The sequence below is a fragment of the Triturus cristatus genome, chromosome 6, assembly GCF_964204655.1.
Source record: "Triturus cristatus chromosome 6, aTriCri1.1, whole genome shotgun sequence".
NCBI lineage: Eukaryota > Metazoa > Chordata > Amphibia > Caudata > Salamandridae > Triturus > Triturus cristatus.
This window is the reverse complement of record NC_140589.1, coordinates 106,462,368-106,489,395: the sequence shown is the minus strand read 5'-3', so window position 1 is coordinate 106,489,395 and position 27,028 is coordinate 106,462,368. Positions and strand designations below refer to the sequence as shown.

At 50.0% G+C, this 27,028-nt stretch overlaps 1 protein-coding gene across 1 annotated transcript in view; it reads left to right on the top strand.

Annotated features, from left to right (window-relative positions):
- The window catches only part of LOC146816462 (ATP-binding cassette sub-family C member 10-like), a 699,272-nt gene that overhangs the window by 74,646 nt on the left and 597,598 nt on the right, over positions 1 to 27,028 (top strand). Inside the window, exon 5 of the mRNA XM_085609512.1 lies at positions 25,294 to 25,420. Coding sequence (XP_085465638.1) covers positions 25,294 to 25,420 — 127 coding nt within the window. The remainder of the gene's footprint in view (positions 1 to 25,293; positions 25,421 to 27,028) is intronic.

The window sequence follows — 27,028 nt, the reverse complement described above, 5'->3', positions numbered from 1 at the left end:
GCTTTGAGGATATCCTCGAGGCGAGCACCAAGACAGAAAGCTTTAGAAGCCATAGCCCCTCTCACTGAGTGGGCTCCAAATCTGGAGGTGTCAATTCTAGCTTCTTGCATAACCCACCCGACCCATCTGGCAATCGTAGGTGACGAAACCGCTTTGTGAGGGCAATTAACAATTGTCTCTTCCCATGTGGACGGAGTTTGTCGGTCATAGTTTCATATGCTTTAATGGTGCGAGCCACACACAACTTAGGTGATTGACGTAGAGACGGATAAGATACCAGCCTGGAATCAATTTTCGTTCTGCGCGAAATGTGAAAGATCACCCCTTCAGGTGTGAAGACTCTCCTGTTAAGTCCAGGGACCGGACATCTGATACTCAGCAACACTATAACAGACAAAGCAGAATCACTAACTTTCGCCAACAGTTGTTTCTTGAAAAGAAACATTGAGAAGCTAGGCTCGCCAGAAAGTGTACAACCTGGACAATGTCTGCCCCCAGGGGATCAATCTGGAGTTGGAGACACCAACCCAACCATCTTGGCCAGGCAGATCCTTATTGTCTGCCCAGGCCTTAGCAAGCAAGAAGGAAGCTTCTGCTGAAAGCCCTGGGTCTTTCCAAAGACGCCTGTAACCCTCCAGGCCATGAGGCGGAGAGATCCCGATAGGACCAGCGGGGGAGGATTGTTCTGGGGATTCCGGAGGAGATCAGAAAACAGGGGTTAGAGGGATGGGAAAATCCCAAGAAAGTTCCGTCATCGCTTGAAACCAAGCTTGTGATCTCCAAATCCGAGTGATCACCATCACCTCTGCTATTTGCCTGTGCACCTGAGCCATTAGTCTCGTGATAATGGCGAATGGGGGGAAGGCATAAGGTTGCTCCTTGCTCCAGTCCTGGAGTAAGGCGTCCATGGCTGTTGCAAGCTGGTCCGGTCTCCAACTGCAGTACCTGTGGAGCTGGAAGTCTAGCCGGGATGCAAAGAGATCCATGGAAAAGGGACCCCATCTGTCCTGAATCGATTGGAAGACCTGGGGATCCAGCTTCCAAAGGCTGGCATCCCTCCAGTGACGAGAGTGCCAATCGGCCACCTGATTGGAACTCCCCGGGAGATGTTCCGCTGACAAAGAGATTTGGTTGGATAAACAGTACTCCCACAGTGTCCGTGCGAGGTCCAACAAGGTCTTCGACTGCGTCCCCCTTACGTGATTGATGTAGCGTACTGCTGCCATATTGTCCATCTTGAGGAGGACCGAGCACGTCACCTTCTCCTTGGTCCAACAGCGTATGGCGAATGAACCTGCCATCAACTCCAGACAATTTATGTGCAGAGACCGTTTGGTGGAGGACCATTTTCTGCCAGTGGAGAACTCTCCACATTGCGTGCCCGATCCGGAGCCGCTGGCATCTGACTCGATTATCAAGTCGGGTTGAAAGCCGAAGATCGCCCTGCCGTTCCAGGCCTCCATGTGGGCTAGCCACAGTTCATCGTTTCTATTGCTTCGAGAGACATTGGAACCACTTGGGAATAGGAGAAGCCTTTCCGGAGGTGATTGATCTTTAAACGTTGAAGGGCTCTGTAATGAAGGAGGCCGGGAAAAATCTCCTGGATGGAAGACGAAAGGAGACCCACTATCCGCGCTAGATAACGGAGTGATACATGGGACTTGAAGATGGTCTTCCGCAATTCATGACGTATCTTGGACAGATTGCGCAGGGGTAAATTGAGGATTGCCTCGGTTGACTTTACCAAAAATCCTAGGAATTTGATTGACTGTGACGGGGCCACAACTGATTTCTCTTCGTTTATCACAAACCCCATAGATTCCAGAAGTTCTATTGCTGTCTGCAAGTGTGTGGCTAGATGAACCGGGCATTGATCCACGAGTAATATATTGTTGAGGTAAATAATGAGTCTTATACCTCGGGCCCGTAAATGTTCCACCACCGGCCTCATCAGCTTGGTGAAGCACCATGGAGCCGATGACAGACCGAATGGGAGGGCGGTAAACTCGAAAACACGAGAATCCAACCCGAACTGCGGAAGAAAGACTGGAATCGCCAGGTAGGCATCTTTCAGGTCCAGGCGGACCATCCAATCGATATTTGGAGAAGATCTCGCAAGAGGTGGATACCCTCGATCTTGAAGTGACTGTAGAGTAACCAATAGTTGAGGTCTTTTAGGTTGATGACTGGACGTTGTCCGCCATCCCTCTTCTCTACCACAAAGAGGTTGCTTATAAAGCCACTGGGATGGATTGCTGATCTAACTATCACCCCTTTATGCAAAAGGCTGTCCACATCCTGGCTCACCAATGCCTTCTGCTCGGAAGGAAAGGACAGAGGAGCAGGTGGGTGGGTCTGAGTTGGAGTGTTGTAAAAACTCTATATGGATACCCCCCACCATCTGGATCACCCATGCGTCTGAGGACAGCTTTTCCCAGTTCGCCTAAAAAAGGGCCAAGCATCCCCCAATCGAAATCTCAGTTGGGTCTTGAACACGTATCTTGGTTATTGTTAAAGTTGCCTCTTTGGCCGCCTCTGCCTCCGTGGCGACGGGGGCAAGACTTTGTCTGGTAGAAATTACCAAACTTGCCGGGGTCTTGCCACTGACCACGTCTGGAGTCGCCACCCTTGGAGGCTGCCTGAAAAGGACGGCTGAACGAGCGCCCCCTACCTCGATCGGCTGCAGGAAAAACCAGGGGTGTAAATATCTGCTTGATGGAAGATTGTGCCTTGTCAAGGGAATTGAATGTATTTACAAACTTCCCTAACTCTTTAATAAATGTTTCCCAAACAGGTTCCTTGGGCTATCGTCCCTGCCTCTGATGTGGAGAGCTTCCCGAATTTAGGGTCAATCTTAGTGAGGAGTGACCTGCGGATCTCTGTAGAGATCGCACAGTTGGCGTTCCCCTGGAAGATAATGGCTCTCTGTGCCCAGTTTGATAACACTTCTGGGGCAATCAGGGAACCAGAGGTTGTGGCGTCTTTCGCCACGTCCATGATTTTAGCAAATGGACTGGCGACATCCAGGAGCTTTTCCTGACATGAACGCCAGGAACGGTCAATACCCTTTTTGGGGTCACGAGCAAACTTGGCGGGGAAAGTGGCCACCTTGGGGTCAATTTTAGGTGTGACGGCCAGTTTCCCCTCCAAGGAAGGCCAGCGGCATTCGGCCTTCAAACAACCCCTCACCTCTTTGTCTAAGGGCTTCCGTAGACGGCTGGCCATGTAGGCTGCCACCTTGGGCGCAGGGCACCAGTCCGGGGATCTCGGATGCAAAATGTCATCGGGGTCCAACAAATCCCCTTGCGCCGCAAGACTGGAGTCTGTGTAAGGGTCCGACCCCCTAAGGGGGGTGGCATTCTGGCACCGCGGTCGAGAACCGTCCCCATCCCCGTCAGAAGTGTTGGGGGAATCATCCCCCTCCTGGGATGGGAGTCCAAAAACACCTTTTTGAGGCATGCAAAGGCGTATCGATCGACCCTGGGGTTGTCCGTGCGCTTGTCCACGTTTTGGGGTGGGGTAGCCTGCTGAGCTAATGCCTGCCCTGGAGGTAGGGGAGCCAGAGGCCCACTAGTATCTTCCCTAGGTTTGCGGGGTTGCTGGCATTGGCCTGGAGTGCCGCCAATCTCTTCTCCAGGGGGGCTACCACCTGTGACACAGCTCTGAGGATGGAGGCGTCCATTATCTCACAGAACTGGTTGTCGATGGGGAGGTAAGTAACCTCTTCCTCCATATAGTCCACAGTCTCATCATAGTCCATGGACTGCATTCTCACCAGGGATCAAAACTCCCCCACTGAACCAGAGGAATATGATAGGTAAGTTCCAATTTAAAAGAGTGGGACTGCCCCCTTGGTAGCTGAGGGGTAATAAGCACCTAGGGTGTCCCAGAAGTTAATTATATCTTACCTCTTAGGGTGTTATCCCTTCAGGCGCCGGCTCGCTAGTAAGCAATTCCCCTTTATGCAACAACGCAAGCGGTGTCAATTACACTTAGCCAGCTCACAAGGGGCTAAAAATAGACTGCTCCTAATACGGTAACTGACCTGGCTTGACCTGGCTTCCCCATGTAGATTGACGCACTGTCAGACGGAGAAATTGATGTGTTCTGGCTGACGGGGTGGGGCCATGCTGTGCACGAATCTCAATGCGCGGGCCCTCTATCGGTCAGAAGACTGCACCTCGCTCAGCGAGCCTCAATAGTGACAGCCGCGTAGGAGCGAAGAGCTCCCACGGCTCAAGAAAACACACAATTACGACAGTGCAGAGAATGGCGACCGCGTAGATGTGCTAAAACTCCCAGGACGCCTCGCTACAAAATAGCACCTCAGACAACATCAGAAAATATAAGAGAAACCATGACTTATCTGTGGGGCTGCTGGAGCAGCGAAGAAAGAGGAGGCTAGAAGGGCTTCACTGGACGTTATACGGCGGACTGGCTCCTGATTGGATCGACTTAATTGTGTTGATTTTCCCTACTGTTCATGGGAAATTCCGTTTTTTCATCGTGTTTGGCTTAATTAAATGGCTGCAGGAGTTTTGATATATGGAATAAAGCAAAGGAAGTAAAGCCTAATTCTCGCCTCCGTGTCCTACCATAGAATTCAACACAGCAACACAATTACACAACACCACATACATCCAATCAACACCACAGATTTCCACATCATGCCACTAAATTCAACAGCACACTACATAATTAAACTCCAGTTCAAACACTGCCTAACACAAAACACCAATCCACATGATTACACTCCATCACACACACTCCACATAATTCCAGTACTCTATACCACATAATTACTATCCACATAATTCCACTGCGCACCATGCCACATATTCCACTACAAATCCACACCACACAATTCCAAAAGTAACAATTCCATTACAACACACACAAATCTACTCCACACCACATAAAACCACTCATTCCAAACCAGAACACATGGATAAAAGACAATTTCGTTTACAACACCAATAGCTCTCTAACAAATGCGAGACCTATAAATGCTTTTTTTTTAAGGACTCAGCAAATGTATACAACTACTACACTGCTCACTTCCTAGCTTGTTTGTTGCCTCCTTGCCCCTCTACTGTTCCCCTTCCTGCCCCCTACTTTATTTTTTCAGAACGTTCGACAGCTGTACACTGCTATTGAGCTGCTTGCTTCTTTCTATTTGTGCAGAATCCCTGCTTATACTTTCTTAATTTACAGTTCCAAAAAATACACCTACCATCTTGAAATGATAAATCAAGAATAAACTAGTCCTAAAAAATAATTATAAAATAGCATCTGTGCATGAGCCCACATGCGTAATCATCGGTGGACAGCTTGGAATGATTTTTATTTGTCATACTTAGAAACAAATCTTTTCACGATGTCTATCCATCCATGCGCAGGCACTGGCAGATATCCTGAAATGTTTTGCTGCACTTCTTGAACAACAACATTCCAAGATGTCTAGCTTCCAAGCACGTTTGAATGGCTTTAGCCACAAACTGTGCCAAAGCTGACAATCATTTGGCAAAGGCAGTAACGCTGCACCTGCATTTGCAGGAGGGAGTAATTGATTTGTCGCATAGTTTGTAAATTCAGAGCCAACTGAATGCCTAGGTAAGGAATCGATTCATCGGACCATTGCAAAGGAGAACGGGCCTGCTGGTCCAGCAATACCACCTGTGGTAGGGATAAACCGAGCACCACAGATTTCGTAAGATTGATTTTAAAACAGGAGGCTCTCCAAAAAAACTCTCTAGTTCCTCCAAGAAACTGCACAAGGCGGTCCCAGGCTGTGAGAAGGTGGCCAGCACATCATCCGCGTAAAGGCTCACCATATGGGTATCGCCGCCAAAGCGGATTCCAGTGATCTGAGGGTGATCCCGGACCCTCTGGGCGAAAGGTTCCATGTATAGTGCGAAGAGCAGGGGTGACAACGGGCACCCCTGTCTAGTGCCCCTACTAATGGGGAATGGTGTGGAGGAGTAGCCATTCACTCGGACTGTGGCATTGGGGAAGCGATAGCAATTCAAAATGTGAGTTTGCATCTTCTCTTGAACGCCAGCACGGATCAGCGTCTGCTCTAGATACGGCCAGTGGACGCGGTCGAATGCTTTTTCTGCATCCACTGTCAACAGCATGTATCCTCCGGGGATACGAGAAGCCTTCTCGATCAGGTGTGAGACTCTTTTAATGTTGTCGCTCGTCTGATGCTACGGTACAAAACCGGCCAGGTCAGGATCCACTAGTTCCTGCATATAAGGGCTTAGGCGGGCAGCCAAAATCCCAGTGTATAGTTTCAGGTCAATATTTAATAGTGAAATGGGTCAATAGGACCTGCATAGTGTATTATCTCTCCCTGGCTTCGGGATAACAACTACGGCTGCCTCCAACATGGAAACTGGGATCGCTCCCGGTTCAGCGAAGGAGTTAAAGAGCCGAGTGAGGAGGGGGGCCAGCGTGGTGCAAAATTGTTTGTAAAAAGCTACAGTGTTGCCGTCGGGCCCGGGCGATTTACCCAATTTCAAGCGGGCTATGGCGGCTATGACCTCCTCGACCCGGATCTCTCTCTCTATGTGGGCCGCCTGGTCAGGCAACAAACAAGGAAGGCGAGCCTGTGCCAGATAGGAGTCTATGTGCATCGCCTCCAAGGGCTGCTCAGCAATAGCCGAGTCATCTGTGTATAGCGTTCCCGAGGGACCCCTGACCTCCCGTACTCCCGTCTCGGTGCCGGGCCGCACGTAGCTTATGCGTGAGTAACCGCACGTTCTTATCCCCCCCACATAGAAAGAGTGTCGCAGGCGCAGTGCTGCGTATTCTGCCCTATCTCTATCCAGGGCTGTGAGCTGCTCTCTCTAGCTACCTTCAACTGTTTCCAAGCCCGTGGGGCTCCGGTACGCTGATGCATCAGTTCCAACTTCCGAACCCTAAGAGTCAGTTCCTCCCGTTTTTTCTGGCGCTCCTTGTTGTCTGCAGTGGATATGGCAATCACCTCGCCTCTTATGACCGCTTTGAGTGCTGCCCACCTAGTGGAAAGGACAGTGTCTGAGTTATCGTTATGTAACAGATAGTCGGTGATCGTCTGCTGTATGCGTGTAACCGTGTCTTGGCGGTGAAGGAGCGTGTCTCTGAAGCGCCAGTGTCTGGCCGGGGGGTGAGCCTGTGGGAAGGCCAAGGTGAGTACCACAGGGAAGTGATCGGAAAGCGTAGCCACTAGTATGTCAGCTGAGAGTGTAATGTCCAGGATGGGTTTGGTGCCCAGAAAATAGTCTAGTCTGGCATAAGTTTTATGTGCGTTGGAGTAAAAGGAAAAGTCCCTCGCGTCAGAGTGGAGATGTTGCCAGAGATCCGTAAGGCCCATGTCGTGTAAGTTAGCGTGTCCAGTCGGGGAAAGGGAACCCACTTGGCCAATGCGTTGTGCAGAGCGGTCCTTAACATTATCGAACCCTAAATTGAGGTCCCCCCTGAATCTGACGGTCCTGGATGGCCAATGCCTCTATCAGTGCCTCACCTAGGAAACGTACTTGGCCTTCGTTAGGTGCGTAAATGGAGCCCACCACGAACTAATGTCCCCCCAGGATGAATTGGTATGTGTGGAGCCTGCCCTGTATTTCTGCCATTTTTTGCGCCACCCGTCCCTGGAAGTGTGTCGAAACCAAAATGTCTACCCCAGCCCTCTTAGCAGGTCCGGAAGAGTGAAATTAGGTTGGAAAGGAGCGGGACCTGAGCCTATGACAATCTTTGGGAAGAAGAGGAGTCTCCTGAAGAAGACAGATGTCCGCCCCTGTACCCTCAAGATAAGAAAGGAGTGCCCTCTGTTTAATCGGGTTGTTAAGGCCCCTCACGTTAGGAGTGAGGATTCTAATAGAGGGGGGCGGCATTCAAATCCAGGGGGGGTGCGTGCCACAGGGAGATCCCGGAAAAGTCAGGACTCTTGCGCAGCCACATGCACTCCTCATTCAACAGCAACCTAGCGGTTGGAAGGGGAAGGTGTCCTATGAGTCCCTGAGAGCCCCAGGCCAGAAAGAGGGGGAAGAGGGCGAGGGACACAGAAAGAAATAAAACACCTCAGACAAAAGGAAAAATGAATAAGAAGGAAAAAAACCCACAAAGCACAACCGGCACTAAAAAGTATTCGAACTTCGAACATTGTCCGTCATCCATGGATGAGCAGAGGGGAAGTCCTTCTGGCAATCGCGTGGCCAAAGTCAACACCTCCCTCCTCCCCCCGCCCATAATAAAGAAAGGATACAGCCATGTAACCAGGAGGTCTCAGTCTGTTACTGCTTTGGCCAATGTCCCTGGCAATGCTTCCAGCGCTGCCTGCTGCTCCTTCTTAAATCACTACGGGGTCCGGTCGGCGGGACCAACAATGCCGCCTCTGCTGCCTCCACTGCGGTCTTCCATCCCCGGAACATTGATCCGAGCGAGCTCCTTCGTCCGTGTCCCTAGGAGCTTGCTAGCTTCTTGAAGAGAGTGAAGCTGGAACAGTGTACCATTGTGCCGGAACACCAGGCGAAACGCGTGCCCCCAAGAATAAGGGATGTTACGTTGTCGGAGGACGTTCGTGATAGACCGGAAGGTTTTGCGCTTTTGGAGGGTGATTGCAGCAAGGTCCTGGTACAGGGAGGGCGTCTGGTTCCAGAAAGAGATGTGTTGCAGGGAGCGCGCCTTCCACAGGATCTCCTCTTTAGTATGGTAGTCTTGAACGCAGACCACTATGTCCGCTGGAGGTGCCGTCGCCACCCTGGGTGGTCCCACCCTGTGAGCGCGATCCAATTTCAAAGGGGTGTCCAGGGGTTACCCAGGATGTGATTGAACAATTCCCGGACATAAGCAAACATGTCCCCGTCTTCCTCGTTAGTGCCCACTCCTCGGATCCTTATGTTATGGCGCTGGGAACGATTTTCTAGGTCCTCCAGGTGCGACTGGACGTCCACCTGTTGCTCGTGGATACAGAGGACCTCCTGTTGTAGGGCCGCCATCTCAGTGTCCCGAGTGTCACTTTTGTCTCCCAGGGTCGCCACCCTTTCCCCTATGTCATCAATATCCTTGCGGACCTCCCTAAGTTCCGCAGTCAAGTCACGTTTAACAGTTTGGAGGTCCTTGTGCAGGGTGGCGAATAGGGACTCCAGGAAGACCCGTGTCACAGGAGCATTCGACAAGGTCGCCATCTGTGGATAGGGTCAAGTGTTCCGAGTCACCAGACCCCCCACTTTGTGCCTTGGCAAACAGGTCTTTCAGGGCGTTTTTCTCCCTAGTGGCGGACTTATCCTTCCGGCTCTTGGCCATGACCAGAGTCCGTTCTCCATCAGTTGTGGCCACCCCCGAAGAGATAGAGCAGGGTCCAAAAAGCGTCGGAGTCGGGTGCCCGGTGCAACGGCACAACCCCGCAGCGGACAATCCGGGGGGCAAGTAATAGGTTGGCGCATTGATTCCAGAAGTGCCCGGGGGTGGGTGTGAATAGGCCCCACCAGGGAGACCTGTGTCCAAATGTCTGTAACTAGGCAGCCACGTGGCGTCCTAGCTGGGAGGTCGTCTAAGAGGGCGCCAGCCCAGGGCATGCTATGGAGCAAGCTACAGTAGGACGAGATCCCGAGTTGGGCCCGCAGCGGCGACCCCGGGCAAGACCTCACATCCCAAGGGGCCCCCGGCAGGGGGAATACCGTCCCCCGATGCACCAAGGTCATAGAGGCAGGCGACAGGCAATCGTGGGGCCTATACCAGGCCAGGAGTCACCTCGGGGAAAGCTAGCAAACTCGGGGGGGCCGCCATTGTAGGGCCCAGGGCCGGAGGCCGACACGCCCCCCATCGAGCGCCCTCAAAGTGCCACTACTGCTGTCGTCTATGCAAAGGGCGCCGCTAGATTCGAGCAGGCTAAACACGGGAAGATGGCACCGAATGCTAGGGCAGGCCGCCCTCTCCGGGCGTGGCTAGTCGGGTAGGTCCCGTCTCCTGCGGGTGAGCGGCCGCAGCCAGCACGGCAGAGTTCAAAGAGGGTCCCCCAGCTGTGGGTGTAGCAGGCCGGACCGGGCAGGGGGGGACTCACCGGGCTCACCTCTTAGGCTCCGTCGGCTCAGCTATGACGGAGCCCCGCTGGTCCCTGGCGGCGTTGCCCCACCTCCAGCAGTATTCTCCGGGAGGCCCAGCAATCAGGCTCCTCGACATGCTCCAGCGGTCACCCCTCGAGATCCACAGGCCAGCGCACTGGGCATGTCGTCACCTCCGCAGCACCGTCAGCAGGGCCGCTCGTCTTGGCCGCTCCATCACCACGTCGCGTTCCACTCTTCCCCAGCACCGCTCACAGGGCTCGGGTCGGCGTTCGCCGGGACCTCCGCGGAAACCCAGGAATCACCCAGTAGGTCTTCTGATTCCCGTTGGTGGCCCGGGCAACTCAATGGCCGGTCCGTGTGCTGTGAAGGCCAAAGGCCGGTGCTAGAAATCGGCGGGCAGAGGAGCAAGGACAAAACACGTATTAGCTCGCCGCCATCTTGGCCACACCCCTCTGCACTTGCATTTGAAAGACAAGACCTGTTGCCTTTGCCAATGCATACGGCAACTTTAACAAGAATGCTTCTGGTGTGTTCTGTCCCGAAAAGGATCAACATTGTTTACATTGTTTGGTTGGAAAATTCTGACAACACCACATAGCAGCAGGGTGGCAAAGGATTAGCAGCAATATTATATATTTGACAATCCGGGGGTGTTTGGGAGTTGTGTACAAAAATGTTATACAATGCTGCTCTGTACTGTGTGTGTATAATGCGTTGAGCAATAGGGAGAAAAGTTTCGATTTTAACATCCTACGCATTAAGAAGCATCAGCGTTGATAGTCTTGTATGCTGGCCAGGTCTCAGTGAGAGTTCCTCTGAAAATTCATCAACTGGGATTATTACGAAGGATGTTTCTGGTATTTGTCAGAAGCAGGCGTTTTTTTGAGTCGGGTTTTGAACCATGTGGGTTCGGTCTTATCTTGATTGGTATATTATTCCAGATCCTGGGTGTGCAGCCTGAGAAAAAGAGGGAGGAATTGATCTTGTTGCAGAGTTTAGTTTCTAGGTGTAAATATTTGGTGCTTTGGGGATGTAAACGGCTTCCTGATAAAGTTAGATTCCTCCTTAGGCAGTGAGGTGTTTCTAGTTTAACTGGCTTTTAAGGTTATAGATGCTGATCTATATGTACAACCTTCTTGCAAAGGGACCAATTTAATTTGATTGGCATAGCGCATAGGGATAATGTAGTCACATTTGTACCTGGTCTTGCAGCTGTGTTTGTGATCCTACGCCATTCAATATCTTTGCCCACGGACTCCTAATGCTAACTGTAGTACACATCCACACTAGTTTGCTAGAAATGCTAGAAAGACACCTGTTTATATTGCCGCTCCAGAAGGTTCTAGGACATTCAGGTGTTTTCTTCTATCTTCCCTACATTTCCTCAATGTAAATAAAAACATATAAATATTATTTTTTTAAATATCACTCGGAGGGTGCATTGTTTTTATTGTGTGTGTGATTACTGTGCTGTACTGTATCTGTGTTTCAAATTTCACAGCTGGGCTCTACTACCGTGGGAGATTCAAGTATACAAAAGAAGACGGGGACATCAGTTCTAAACAGCAATACCCAGCTTAATTATCACTAGTAACCACTAAATGTCATGGTAATCAGACAGAAGGTCCAAAAAACCTGCATCACTGTGCTTCTGCCATAGGTGGGATGCTGATGAATTAGGGTTACAACAAACAAATGATGGACGGAAGGCTGACAATGCAGACATTCTCCCCCAGTCAAGAGATCTGGGTTAAATCCATCGTTCTTTTGCCCACTACGCCACCCCAGTTCAGACATGACCATATGCAAATCAGTCTTGACCCTGTGCCTCATGGGAACAGTCCAGCCCGAACTGCCAAGCCATGTCTTCCCTGGACCGGAATCAAGCATCCTAGGACCGGTTTCTGGCTATCAGCCGTCATCAGCCAGGATAGCTTGACTCCAGTGGCGTAGTGAGCACGGGACCCACGTCTGGGCATACCCATCCCACTTAGGGCGAAAAGCGTTACAACAAACAAATGATGGACGGAAGGCTGACAATGCAGACATTCTCCCCCAGTCAAGAGATCTGGGTTAAATCCATTGTTCTTTTGCCCACTACGCCACCCCAGTTCAGACATGGCCATATGCAAATCAGTCTTGACCCTGTGCCTCATGGGAACAGTCCAGCCCGAACTGCCAAGCCATGTCTTCCCTGGACCGGAATCAAGCATCCTAGGACCGGTTTCTGGCTATCAGCCGTCATCAGCCAGGATAGCTTGACTCCAGTGGCGTAGTGAGCACGGGACCCACGTCTGGGCATACCCATCCCACTTAGGGCGAAAAGCGTTACAACAAACAAATGATGGACGGAAGGCTGACAATGCAGACATTCTCCCCCAGTCAAGAGATCTGGGTTAAATCCATAGTTCTTTTGCCCACTACGCCACCCCAGTTCAGACATGGCCATATGCAAATCAGTCTTGACCCTGTGCCTCATGGGAACAGTCCAGCCCGAACTGCCAAGCCATGTCTTCCCTGGACCGGAATCAAGCGTCCTAGGACCGGTTTCTGGCTATCAGCCGTCATCAGCCAGGATAGCTTGACTCCAGTGGCGTAGTGAGCACGGGACCCACGTCTGGGCATACCCATCCCACTTAGGGCGAAAAGCGTTACAACAAACAAATGATGGACGGAAGGCTGACAATGCAGACATTCTCCCCCAGTCAAGAGATCTGGGTTAAATCCATCGTTCTTTTGCCCACTATGCCACCCCAGTTCAGACATGGCCATATGCAAATCAGTCTTGACCCTGTGCCTCATGGGAACAGTCCAGCCCGAACTGCCAAGCCATGTCTTCCCTGGACCGGAATCAAGCATCCTAGGACCGGTTTCTGGCTATCAGCCGTCATCAGCCAGGATAGCTTGACTCCAGTGGCGTAGTGAGCACGGGACCCATGTCTGTGTTTGTGATCCTACGCTATTCAATATCTTTGCCCACGGACTCCTAATGCTAACTGTAGTACACATCCACACTAGTTTGCTAGAAATGCTAGAAAGACACCTGTTTATATTGCCGCTCCAGAAGGTTCTAGGACATTCAGGTGTTTTCTTCTATCTGCCCTACATTTCCTCAATGTAAATAAAAACATATAATTATTATTTTTTTAAATATCACTCGGAGGGTGCATTGTTTTTATTGTGTGTGTGATTACTGTGCTGTACTGTATCTGTGTTTCAAATTTCACAGCTGGGCTCTACTACCGTGGGAGATTCAAGTATACAAAAGAAGACGGGGACATCAGTTCTAAACAGCAATACCCAGCTTAATTATCACTAGTAACCACTAAATGTCATGGTAATCAGACAGAAGGTCCAAAAAACCTGCATCACTGTGCTTCTGCCATAGGTGGGATGCTGATGAATTAGGGACAGTAGCTAACCTTAAAGATGTTGTAGGCTGAGCTATTTACATTGACTGATCTTTCCTGGACTAGTGGGATCTGAACACTCGATTCTAGTGCCAAGATGAATGCACATTAGGTAGCATCTTAGCCTTTGACGATAGCACATCCCCGAAGCGAGCAGCTATACAATGCTACTATGTGATGGCAGTACAATCCTGGTATTCCCCTGAGATATTATGGTATATAAAGGAATCACATTTAGCAGAATAGTTACTTTTGGTGAGATTTATTAGTCATAGCTAAATGCTAGCAAAGCTTTCAAATGCAGGTAAGCAGCGCTAAATATCCCTACACAAATGATTGATATAATCATTATATACAAGTGCTGACTTCTCCATCGTAATTAAGGGGTGGTGGTTCTATAGTTCTCCTGAAAGCGCTGATACCTTTAACCATTCCCTGATGCTTTCTCTTTGTCCTAAATAAGCCATATTAGCTCTCTTGTAAAAAGATAATCAACAAGAAGTCTTCTTTTTCAGCGAATTTCTAATGAGCCCCTTCTATCTAGGCTAAGCTACGTGTCAGACAAGGGATATGGCCTCTCTCTCTATCCAGATCATCTATGTGACCTCCTCCCTTCCTTATTAAACTTGGTGGCATAAGAAGAAAAGGTCCGAGCATATCACCATCCAATACAAATGGCACTATCTCTTATCCAGTATTGGTGTATCTTTCATAGATTCACATGCCTGAATCATTCCCCGTTGTTGAGATTGGGGTCCTACAGGAACATAATCAAGTAGTATTTAAATAATGCCATAGGCTATAATGGCCCAGAGCCATGTCTAACATAGCCTATCTCTGTCCTTTTCAATGAAGGACTAAATGTTGAATGAAGGCAATCAGCTGTTAGCACCCTCTAGAACTCTCCTAGCAGAAGCAGTTTCCCTCAGATTTTCACCGCACATCATGTGTGAAGGGAGTCTCCCTGAGTCCTACTCAGTCTCTATTTGGAAGTTTCCTGAAGATTGATATTTACAATATGTCAGATAAAAAAGGTCTCTTCCGCCCATGTGAGACCTATAATTTAACGAGAAACAAGGGGACCCTACTCATACTGAGCCTGGGTATTGATTATTGGACAGAAACAATGGCTCGTATGGCTTAATAACCAAATATGTAATATATAAAGCCCAATGGCAATAACAACAATGTGAGACCTGTGGCAGGATGAGAGCCCATGTGGATGATCCACATAAAGAATGTATTTACTGCCTCCACCCTTCTCATGAGGTAAGACAATGCAAGATCTGTTGGACCTATTCTTCTAAAACTCTGAGGGATAGAGAGGGGAAGCTGCTTTTGTGGCTCCAATCCACCAAGCAACAAAAGTCTTCTGAAGAAGACAGTGATGGCATCAACCAGACCACACAAAAGATCCAGGTCTCAAGATGATACCCATGGTGAGGGCAGAAAACACCTCAAACCCTCTCGGGAGAGCAAATGCCATAGAAAGGAGAAGCATCATAAGGTCTCCTCAGAGCCTACAAAATCTGTTCCCACCTCACCTGTGAGAAAGGAGAAGGAACTTCCTAGAGCCTCATCCACAGACTCTACAAGGAAAAAGACAAAAAATCATTGTTGAAGATGACAACTCCTGTACCGTCGACAACGACAAGTACTACAGTGACTTCATGAGCTCTGTCGACGGTAGGAACGATGACAGCCATTTCAGGATGGGTGACTGGTCACTCTAAGCCAGATTCTGTCATTTCGCAGGTGGCGTAGAGGAGATTGAAAAATCCGACTACCCCAATCTCGACTCCTCCGGACAAGGAGGGGCTCAAATTGGACATTATGGGTAAGCGTTTTTCAACCATGGCTGCTATTACCATTCCGGCAGCCAACGCCCTGGCTATCATCGGCCGTTACGACCGACAGATGTGGTCGTATATCGCAGCCTTATTGGACTTCATCCCTGAAGACGGAAACAAGAGGCAAGAAAGATCTGTATAGAGGGTGAAAGAGCAGCCTCGGAGACCATTGACTGTGCTATGGATATCGCTAATACAGGTGTCCAACAACTGGCAAACGCAGCAGTGTTGAGACGCCAGGGGTGGTTGAAGGCCACCACCTTCAGGCCGGATGTTCAAGCACAAATCCTGGACATGGCGTTCGATGGAGATTCTTTATTCGGCAAGCATATCGATGATGCGCTGCTCTTCATAAAAACGGACACTGACAGAGCAAAATTGTTGACCACCCTACAATATAGAAAGAGGCCCTTCAGGGAAGCTAAAGGACGTGGGTTTCCTGCATACAGAGGAGGTTTTCAGAGGCAACAGCAATACCAGCCCTATCAGACTCAATACAGGCAGACCTATCAGCGCTCTGCCTACCGTCAATCTGCGACAGCTGGTTTCTCCTTTCAAGGGACCCGCAAGAAGGCACCATCCCAGGGGCAGGACAATGGAAGTAGGCAATGATCAATGCCGGGTACCAGCTCCCCCTGTAACGCCCTGAACGTCCCAGGATCGTTTAACAGACACGATAATGAGGACGCAACCACTTGTGAAGGGTTAGTTATTTTAATGAAGGCAAAACAATACAACGAATAAACAAAAGTTATAGTCACTGGAATCCTCCAGGCTAAGTACGTTACCAGCCCACAGCACGGATGGTCCTAACCGTCCTCTGCATATACGCCGATCCCGGCGTATGCCAACAGAGGGCAGAAATGAAATGGCCGACAATGCCAATCGGTAGGCTGTGAGGGGCACGACGAGTGTTGGGGAGAATCGAGGAGTCAGGGAAACACCCAGCCGGGGTCTCTACCTGAAGGGAGCAGCCGCTCAACCTCTTCCTCAGACTGCACCGGGACGCAGAGTCACCTCCTGGTGATGCGTCACCGATACCCCAATCAAAAGCAAGAAGACTGAACCGAGAGCAGCCGCTCGATCGATCCTGTGGACTTCCGAGTCTGTAACGCGGCAAACACCTCCTGGTGTGCGTTACAGCTGGCAGTCCCTGTATCTCTGGTCGGGCTGGGAGTTACGACTCCAACCAGCAAAAGCGCCACTGCGCTTTGACTCAGCCGAGTCAAAAAGCGAAGCTCAATGGTTGACCGGTAGAGCTTCCGGGTCCTTCACAGGTGACGATGGGGCAAGACACGGCCCAGGGAGTAACGACTCGACCTACCTCCGTTCTTGCCTTACTGGAGCACCACTCCGGAACACTGCTCTTCACGAAGCAGGTACGTCGGTGTAAACACAATATCCGACAGCCTTGTACCTCCCGGTTCCTCCCTTTATAGGGCGTGTTTTCCTTGAGTTATGTAACAGCTCTCCTGTTTACATAAGGGCGTGTTTTCCCTTGAGTTATGTAACAGCTCTCCTGTTTACATAAGGGCGTGTTTTCCCTTGAGTTATGTAACAGCTCTCCTGTTTACATAAGGGCGTGTTTTCCTTGAGTTATGTAACAGCTCTCCTGTTTACATAACCTCTCAACCGCTAAGCATCCTGGGAGATGTAGTCCGTTTACGCTGGTTACCGTTTTCCTCCCCTCGCATGACAGGAATTCTTGACAGTACATCCTCCCTCTCAGCGGCTCCCCACGGGTCCAGCGCTGGCAGGAAAACGCCGATTGAACAAGGAGACCAAGCGCGGAGCATGAACCCCTTCAGCCGGTTCCCATGATTGCTCCTCCGGGCCATAGCCTTTCCACGCAACCAGGTACCACAGCTTCCCCCTGCGCCATTTGGACGCCCGTATGCCCGACACTTCATACTCCACCTCCGACTCCACGCATACCGGCCTAGGTGTCCCAGACGGCTTGGAGGGTGCTGGTTTGAGCAATGATACATGAAAGACAGGGTGTATCCGCAATGACTGGGGCAAGCACACCTTCACGTTCACGGGACCCAAACACTTGGTAATGCGATAGGGGCCCATGTACTTGGGATGGAACACACTGTTCTTTCGAAACCTCATGTTTCTTGTAGATATCCAGACGTAGTCTCCAGTGCGGTACAGTGGCCCGGGCCTTCTCTTCCTGTCGGCCGCAGCCTTGTATCGTCTCTTGGCCTCTATTAGGACAGCCCTTGAGCGCATCAACGTGTCTTTTATGTGTGCCACCCTGTCCGCTGTGGCGGGAATCCTGTCCTCTCTGAACGGATGTAGAAATGGCAAGAACCTGGGATGTTGGCCATAGTTGCTATAGAACGGAGATGACTGTGTGGAGCTGTGAGTGGCGTTGTTATAGGCTATCTCTGCAACCCATAGCAAGTCGACCCATTGTTCCCTGCCCTGGTCCACAAAACATCGCAGATACTGTTTGAGCGTTTGGTTCAGGCGCTCGGTTTGGCCGTCCGTTTGAGGGTGGTAGCTGGTGGACAGGGCGGTCTTAACATGCAGCGCAGTGCACCAAGTCTTCCAGAATTGCGCAGTAAACTGCGACCCCCGGTCCGACACGATCACCCCAGGTAATCCATGCAGTCGTACCACATTCTTTAGGAGTAGTGACGCCAATTCCCCGGCCGTAGGGACTCTCTTGCAGGGGATGAAGTGCCCCATTTTCGTCAAGTAATCCACCACCACCAGTATTGCCGTCATCCCCTGGTCTACCGGTAGGCCCACCACGAAGTCCAGTGATATGCTATCCCATGGTCTATCCGGGGTCGGAAGTGGATGTAAGAGCCCTTGGGTTCGGCCATGGTCGGCCTTCATGGTAGCACACGTAGGACACTCCTGTCCCCACCTCCTGACATCCACTCTCATGGTTGGCCACCAGAAATGCCGTCCCATGCTAGCCACCGTTTTTTCAAAGCCCAAATGACCTGCGCATGGAGAGTCATGGCACCAGATGAATGCTTGTTTCCTTAGCCTAGGCGTGGGTATCAACAGGCACCTGCCCTTCAGGGGTATCCCGTCCTTCAGCTGCCATTCTCTGTGACTGAGGAGCCACCTCCGCCATGCGAATGACCTGATCCCTCTCTTTATTCCCCTCAGGAAAGTATCCGGTTGGATAACCCCCAATACCATCCTCGGGGAAATGATGGAACGCTCGGTCGCAGGCAATGGTTCCTTAACTGCAGATTGACGGGACAGGGCGTCCGCCTTCCGGTTTTCCGTCCCCGGCCGATATGTGATGCGGAAGTTGAACCCCGCAAAGAAGATCATCCACCGCAGCTGCCTGGGAGAAAGGTGTCTTGTGGCCGTCATGAACTGTAGATTCCGATGGTCCGTGTACACCGATACCACATGTCTTGCCCCCATCAACCAATGCCTCCATTCGGTGAAGGCGTCCTTGATTGCGAGAAGCTCCTTCTCCGCAATATGGTAGTTGCGTTCGGCGTCGTTGAGTTTGCGGGACATGTACGCAACGGGATGAAGCACCCCTGTGTCGTGGTTGCGTTGGGACAAGATAGCCCCCAGCGCCACATCCGAAGCGTCCGCTTCCACCACGTAGGGGAGATCCGGATCGGGGTGAGCCAACACCGGCGCCTTACCAAAGGCGCTTTTCAGGGCCTCAAAGGCTGTGTTCGCTTCAGGGGACCAGACAAACTCCTTGGACTTCCTCAGTAGCTGTGTGATTGGGGCCACCAATCCTGAAAATCCATCTATAAACCGCCTGTAAAAGTTGGCGAAGCCAATGAAACTTTGGACGTCCTTCACGCTTTGGGGCACCGGCCATTCTTTCACCGCCTTGATCTTTCGTTCTGCCATCTCCTGTCCCTCTGGACTCAGCATCACTCCGAGGAATTCCACGGACGTGACGTGGAAGTCACACTTGCTGAGTTTACAAAACAGCTTGTTTTCCCTCAGCTTTTGGAGCACAGCATTGACGTGGTGTACGTGCTCCTCCACACTGGACGAGTAGATGAGGATGTCGTCGATATATACGACCACGTAGATATCCAACTCCTCTCTGAATACCTCATTCAAAAAGTACTGAAAGGCTGCCGGGGCGTTGCACAGACCGAACGGCATGACGAGGTACTCAAAAAGGCCGAACCTGGTCTTAAAGGCGGTCTTCCACTCGTCTCCGTCCCTCATGCGCACCAGATGGTATGCCCCTTTCAAATCCAACTTGGTGTAGATACGAGCTTTCTTGACCTGTTCCAGCAGTACACTGATGAGAGGCAAGGGGTACCGATTCTTTATGGTTATCGCATTCAATGCCCTAAAGTCCACACAGGCTCTCAGCTCCCCATTAGCTTTCGGGATGAAGAAGAGTGGCGAGGCGGCCGGAGACTTGGACGGGCGGATGAATCCTAGCTTGAGGAGTTTATCCAGGTACCCCCGGAGATGCACGTTTTCAGGCTCCGTCAGGGCATACAGCCTGCCGCTGGGAACGCTGGCCCCTGGCACCAGGTCGATCTGGCAGTCAAACTGTCTATGTGGTGGTAGCACGTCCGCCTTCACCTCATCAAATACATCCTCAAAACTGTGATAAGCCTGGGGGAGAGCCACATCTTTTTCTGCCGCTGTAGCCACCGTCTGACTCCCGCTCTCATCTGCGTCAAGGGATTCCGTTCTTTTTCCACAATGCAGGATGCAATACGGTGACGTCATTTCGACGCGATGTGTTGGCCAATCCACAGAGGGGTTGTGTTTCTGTAGCCACGGAAATCCCAATATGACGCCATATTGGGGTGCTCGGATGATGTTAAAATCGATTTGTTCCAAATGGTTCCTCCCATATCTCATCGGAAGGACCCCCGTGTGCTGCCCGATGGGCCCCGTCACCAATCGCCTTCCGTCTACAGCATAGACGTCTTCGGGTACAGCTTTGGGAAGAAGCACTAGCCCTAGCCTGCATGCCTCGTTGTGGTCCATAAACATGCCAGTGGCCCCTGAATCCACCATGGCCACAACGGGTATCCACTGGTCATGCACTCCCACGTGCACCGTGAGAAACAGGTGTCGGTGTCCCTTAGTGACCGAGTTGGAGAGTGAAGGGATGGATGAGTGACTCCGAGATGCCCCTTCTTTGGTCTGGGAGTCCTCTAGTTTTCCGCCGGTATGTCCACCACGGCTGTTACCGACCGGTTGGCCCGATAACGTGACGTCTTCGGTTTGGCAGGGCATTCACGTACGTAGTGGCCTTTTTTGCCACAATATAGGCACAATCCTTGTTTACGGCGTGACTCTTTCTCCGTGGCTGTGAGGCTCGCTCGTATTGCGCCGATGTCCATGGGTTCTCCCTTGGATGCGGTGGAAGTTTCAGGACCTCCCACCGTCACATAGGATGGAAGGGATTTTCCTTTTCTCCCATGATCCCCTTTTCTTTCACTCAGCCTATGTTCCAGCCGTAATACCAGGTTGATAAGGCCCTCACATGTCTTGGGTTGAGGGTCAATATGAGCCACGGCGTCTTTGAGCTCATCGCACAGCCCGTGATGGAAGAGCGCCGTCTGTTTAGCAACAGGCCACTTGGTTTCCGCAACTAGCCGTCGGAACGCGTTGAGATACTGCACCAGGTCGTTGGATCCCTGTCTCAACTCAAGCATTTCACGGTCCGCCGTGTACGAGTCAGCCCTTCTGTCGAATACCTTCAGGAATTCCTCGCGAAAAGCACCCCAATCACATAAGATGGGGTCGTCCCTGCTCACCAGAGGTACGGCCCATTGTGCCGCGTTTCCAGCCAAATAGGAAATAAGGAAAGCCACACGAGCCTGACTCGTGGGGAACGCCTTTGGTTTGCACGATAAATGTAGCGCCACTTGTGTGAGGAATACCTGCACTGTGTTAGGATCCCCACTGTACCTCTCTGGTGTTGCCAAGGGGATGGCTACCGGCATTTCCACTACTACCGCAGGGGTCTGGTTCGTGAGGGAGGTGCTGGACGTGAGCGGGTCCAATTGGATAGCATCCAGTCTGGCTTTTACATCGGCTGTTTCTTGCCTAGAGGCAGCCACTTCAACTTGCATGGCCGCTAAAGCAGCCAGCACATCATCAAGTGTTGCCATGTCTGTTATCGACCGGGAGACAGTTAGTGTTATTACGGTCGGATATTTTTTAACGCCCTGAACGTCCCAGGATCGTTTAACAGACACGATAATGAGGACGCAACCACTTGTGAAGGGTTAGTTATTTTAATGAAGGCAAAACAATACAACGAATAAACAAAAGTTATAGTCACTGGAATCCTCCAGGCTAAGTACGTTACCAGCCCACAGCACGGATGGTCCTAACCGTCCTCTGCATATACGCCGATCCCGGCGTATGCCAACAGAGGGCAGAAATGAAATGGCCGACAATGCCAATCGGTAGGCTGTGAGGGGCACGACGAGTGTTGGGGAGAATCGAGGAGTCAGGGAAACACCCAGCCGGGGTCTCTACCTGAAGGGAGCAGCCGCTCAACCTCTTCCTCAGACTGCACCGGGACGCGGAGTCACCTCCTGGTGATGCGTCACCGATACCCCAATCAAAAGCAAGAAGACTGAACCGAGAGCAGCCGCTCGATCGATCCTGTGGACTTCCGAGTCTGTAACGCGGCAAACACCTCCTGGTGTGCGTTACAGCTGGCAGTCCCTGTATCTCTGGTCGGGCTGGGAGTTACGACTCCAACCAGCAAAAGCGCCACTGCGCTTTGACTCAGCCGAGTCAAAAAGCGAAGCTCAATGGTTGACCGGTAGATCTTCCGGGTCCTTCACAGGTGACGATGGGGCAAGACACGGCCCAGGGAGAAACGACTCGACCTACCTCCGTTCTTGCCTTACTGGAGCACCACTCCGGAACACTGCTCTTCACGAAGCAGGTACGTCGGTGTAAACACAATATCCGACAGCCTTGTACCTCCCGGTTCCTCCCTTTATAGGGCGTGTTTTCCTTGAGTTATGTAACAGCTCTCCTGTTTACATAAGGGCGTGTTTTCCCTTGAGTTATGTAACAGCTCTCCTGTTTACATAAGGGCGTGTTTTCCCTTGAGTTATGTAACAGCTCTCCTGTTTACATAAGGGCGTGTTTTCCTTGAGTTATGTAACAGCTCTCCTGTTTACATAACCTCTCAACCGCTAAGCATCCTGGGAGATGTAGTCCGTTTACGCTGGTTACCGTTTTCCTCCCCTCGCATGACAGGAATTCTTGACACCCCCCCACCTCATCCCTCCTGTGGGTGAGAAGATTTGCAGTTTTTACCAGCAAAGGGAGAGCACAACATCAGACCAATGGATGTTGGATCTAATTGCCTCCGGTCATACTCTGGAGTTCATAAGCAAACCTTCAATTACTCCACCCAAGGGAACCCCTCCCCCTTGTCTTCACTTATTGCACAAGGAAGTAAAGATCATGCTCTCAAAAGGTGCAATCGAGGAAGTTCCACCTCTACAAAGGGGTCAGGATTTCTACTCCCATTTTTTCTTAATCATGAAGAAATCAGGGGAGTGGAGGCCAATACTGTATCTCAGGAAGCTTAACAAGTACCTGAAAAAATAAACCTTCAGGATGGTAACCTTAGCCAAGATCCTGCATCGCCTCAACAAAGGAGACTTTGTGACCTCACTCGATCTAGAAGACACACACTTCCACATCCCCATCCATCAGAAACACAGAAAATTCCTCAGGTTTACAGTAGCTGGTACCCACTACCAATTCAGGGTTCTTCTTTTTGGCCTCAAGTCAGCACCCAGAATATTGACAAAATGCCTCACACTAGTGGCCACAGCCCTACGTTCTCATGGTCATCAAGAATTTCCCTACTTGGACGATTGGCTACTGAAGGCACCAACAGCAGATCAAGAGGCCAGTACCACGAATGCTTGTCTCTAGCTATTCAACAGACTAGAGCTAACAGTGACCATCAAAAAGTAATTGTTTCTTCCCAGTCAAATAACACCATTTCTGGGAGCAAAGTTGGATACAATCCAATGCAAGGCGTTGCTATCGAACGAGCGACAGGCATGTCTACGGCAGCTTGCTGTGACTATCTCAAGAAGAAGTCGCTCCAAGGGATGTGTTCATCAGCAATCAACCTAGTGCCTTTAGCCAGGCTCGAAATGAGACCTCTGCAGGAAGAGCTTCAGAAACAGTGGCTGCAAACGTCGGGATCCTTCAAAGACACCATTCTAATAACCCCAACAATGAAAACGGCAATGCGATGGTGGTGTCACAGTTCATTTCTCTCCAAGGACCTCACTTTCTTACAAGAAATACCAACTACATACTGACAACAGATGCCTCCATGGAAGGCTGGGGAGGACATTTACAGGATCTCTGAATCCAAGGCAAATGGTCCAATTCTCAAAAACAAAGTCATATCAACAGCCTGGAGTTGAAGGCTATATTCTTCTTTTTAAAGGCCTTTCTACCGAGAATAGCAGGCGCCTCCGAACTTGTCCGTACGGACAATACGACCAGTATGTTCTATATAAACAGGTAGGAACCAAATCTCTTGCGCTTTCTCAGGAAGCGCAAGAACTATGGAGCTGGGCAACAGAGCATGGGATTTCTCTCAGGGCCGAGCATGTTCCAGGCCTACACAACATGCTAGCAGATGCTCTCAGCAGAGCTAAAGACAATTGCCATGAAGGGAACTCAACCAATTCCAGCTGGACGGAGTGGTTGCACTGTGGCTAAAGCCAGCGCTGGACCCGTGTGCCACAGACATCAACGCCAAATGCTGGTCTTATGCCAGCAGGTTCCCCCTCCCGGGGTCTTGGGGCAATGCCCTTTCGATTCGATGATCAGGAATATATGCCTACGCCTTCCCCCATCCCATTGATCCAGAGAGTACTGACCAAAATGAAGCTGGGGAGATGTCACCTGATTCTCATTGCGCCCAGATGGCCCAGGCAACATTGGTTCCCAAAACTTTCATCTTTCAGAAGCCAGACCCATACGTCTGCAGATGTCCCCATCTCTTCTGACCAGGGACTACGGACAGGTGTGCCATCCAAATCCGGAATCTCTACACTTGCATGCCTGGCTCCTGAGTTCCTGGAATTTAGAGACATGAACATTTTGCAGGAATGTAGAGACATCCTCTCGAAATCTAGAGCGGAAAGTCCCAAAAACGTACGAGAAGAAATGGAAAAGATTCTGTTTTTGGTGCCAACGAAATGGCCTGCATCCATTTCAAGTATCCACGCAACAGATTTTACCATATCTCCTCTCCTTAGCAAAATCTGGTTTAGGTTTCGCCTCAGTTAAAGTGCATCTGGCTTTCATCTCTCACTATAGAAGTGCTTTGAGTGCCACTTCTCTTTGTTCCTCAAGCCTGATCAAACAATTTATGAAGCGACTGTTCCGTACTTTTCCTCCAGTGCGAGCACATCCACCGGAATGGAACCTCAACGTGGTACTTGCACAACTCATGAAAAGACCATCCAAACCCATTCATAATGCTCAATTGAAATTCTTAACATGGAAAGTCGCTCTTCTGCTGGCCATCACCTCAGCCAGAAGAGTAAGCGAAATCCAAGCGTTCACCACTAAGAAACCCTTTTTAATATTTAAAGAACATGCTGTGATTCTAATAACTAATCCTACATTTATTCCTAAAGTACAGTCACAATTCCACCTCAATGAGCCGGTTATACTCCGGTCCTTTTTTCCTCAACCATCAATGCTTGCAGAGCAAACACTACATATGCTGGATGTCAAACGTTGCCTTAAGTTCTACCTTCAGAGAACAAAGGACATTCTTAAAAATACTGCTTGATTATGTTACCATGTGACTCCTATCTCAACGACGGGGAATGATTCAAGCATGTTAATCTATGAGAGATACCAATACTGGATAACCGTAGTTACAGGTAAGTAACTTATTTTCTTTCTTCTGTCGGGAAATCTGTCCGTCACAGCTTTCAAAAAGTTCTTTACTTTACTCATCTAACAGACTACATCTTGTCTTCACAGCTTCACGTGAACTCTCTTCTTGGTGGCTGTCCCACTGGGTATCTTTTCTGACTAATGAAACTGGAAGAAACCTTTCCATAGGGAACCTGACAAGTGAGTCAAATATTCCCTCAGTGGCAGACCCAAGGTAAGCAATTTGCCTTATTTACCTTCAATAGACATGTTTCCACAATAAGATAAGGATGCTGGTAATAGTAAAGCAGGTCAAATTAAAAGCCATTAAAGTCAAATGCAAGAAAAGTCCAAAACAATACCATCTAGTTAGCTGCACCACCCTATGCTAGATGCCTGTGACCCACTTTTTGTTGTGATGAAATGGGATCTACTATTGAAATGCCAGTGTACAAAGCATTATATGTTGAACCACCCTTATCTAGGTTCTGTGCTGCTTTAACAATGTCTGACAAAACTGGGGAAAGACCTGACATTCCCCTTTATTAAAGTGCATAGGTTGATGGTGTTTTTAGAAATGTTGAATTACTGTGGAAATACCTCGTATTTTTCCCACCTGGACATTTCACCTACTAAAATCTGATTTAGTTTACGGGGTGGTAAATGGGCCAAAAATATGTAATTCATCAGGAATCAAGTGCATCAACCTTATTTCTGTGGTTTAATTCCGATGTCTATCCTCGAAGGTCCAAGTTGTAATACCATGATGTGCTAACATGCCAGAATTGCTGATCCACAGTATTGCACATTTTGAGTGTGTGGATAGTGATGAGATATTCCAAGCCATCTTGCAAATGGGGCCACATTGCTTCACCCAGGAAGCGGCATGGGGACCGTGGAAAAAAGCCTTGTTGGTAGAGAGAGGATGTGGAGATATTAGGTTTGGGTGTATTCAACCATTTTTTTTAAGGAGCTCGTTATGAAGTGGGTGGTAATTATGAGGCATCAGTCAAAATTTAGCAGGTGCAGTGTAAGTCTATGTCTCACATTACCTGCCTCATTTGTAGTGTAAGAGATGCTAGTTTGTCTGCCCCTGGAGCCACTTCAGGTTCCGCTGAAAAAAAGAAAAAAAATCCTTACAGCAGTACAACCACTGTCGGAATTGGCGCAGGAAGCCCCATTTTATCTAGGTTGCCCTTCCTTTTTGCGACTATCAACTACATGGATAAGAAAAATACACAAATGTCCCCCACGCCTGTAGGAGACAACTCACAATGCATCCAGGGGTATTCGTTTTAGATTTTCAGCGGACATACCTGTAGGTACCTGGGTTCACCAGGCCCTAAGGGCGGTAACGTGGCGCGAGCCGGTCAGGCAATCAGAGGGCTATGTGTTAAGCAACCATACACCACACGCTTCTCATGGACTAGAGTCACACACAATAAGGGGCGCCACACCGTTTAAATTATGCAAATACTTCAAGTTTATCCAAGTATAGCTGGTCAGTTGCAGTTCAGGAAATAACAAGGTAATACATGAATCATAATACCATCGTTCAGTACATGCGACACTCTTGGTGATATCTATGCAGTGCCTAACCTCGTTCATGTACCCACGCCCGCTGGTTAAATGCGGGAGATTCTAGCGCTGTGCGCGCTTAGGTAACGTCTTTCCCTGAACAGGCCGTCTAACACAGCGTACTACTTGTAAGGGGGAACATTGGGTTCATCAACATGGCGCCTGTCGAACTGAGCGCTCCTCGTGACCACTGGCCCCTAGTACTGTGAAGCAAGGCACATAAAACACAGCGCTACGCGCAATCAGTTACATGTGGAAACGTTTG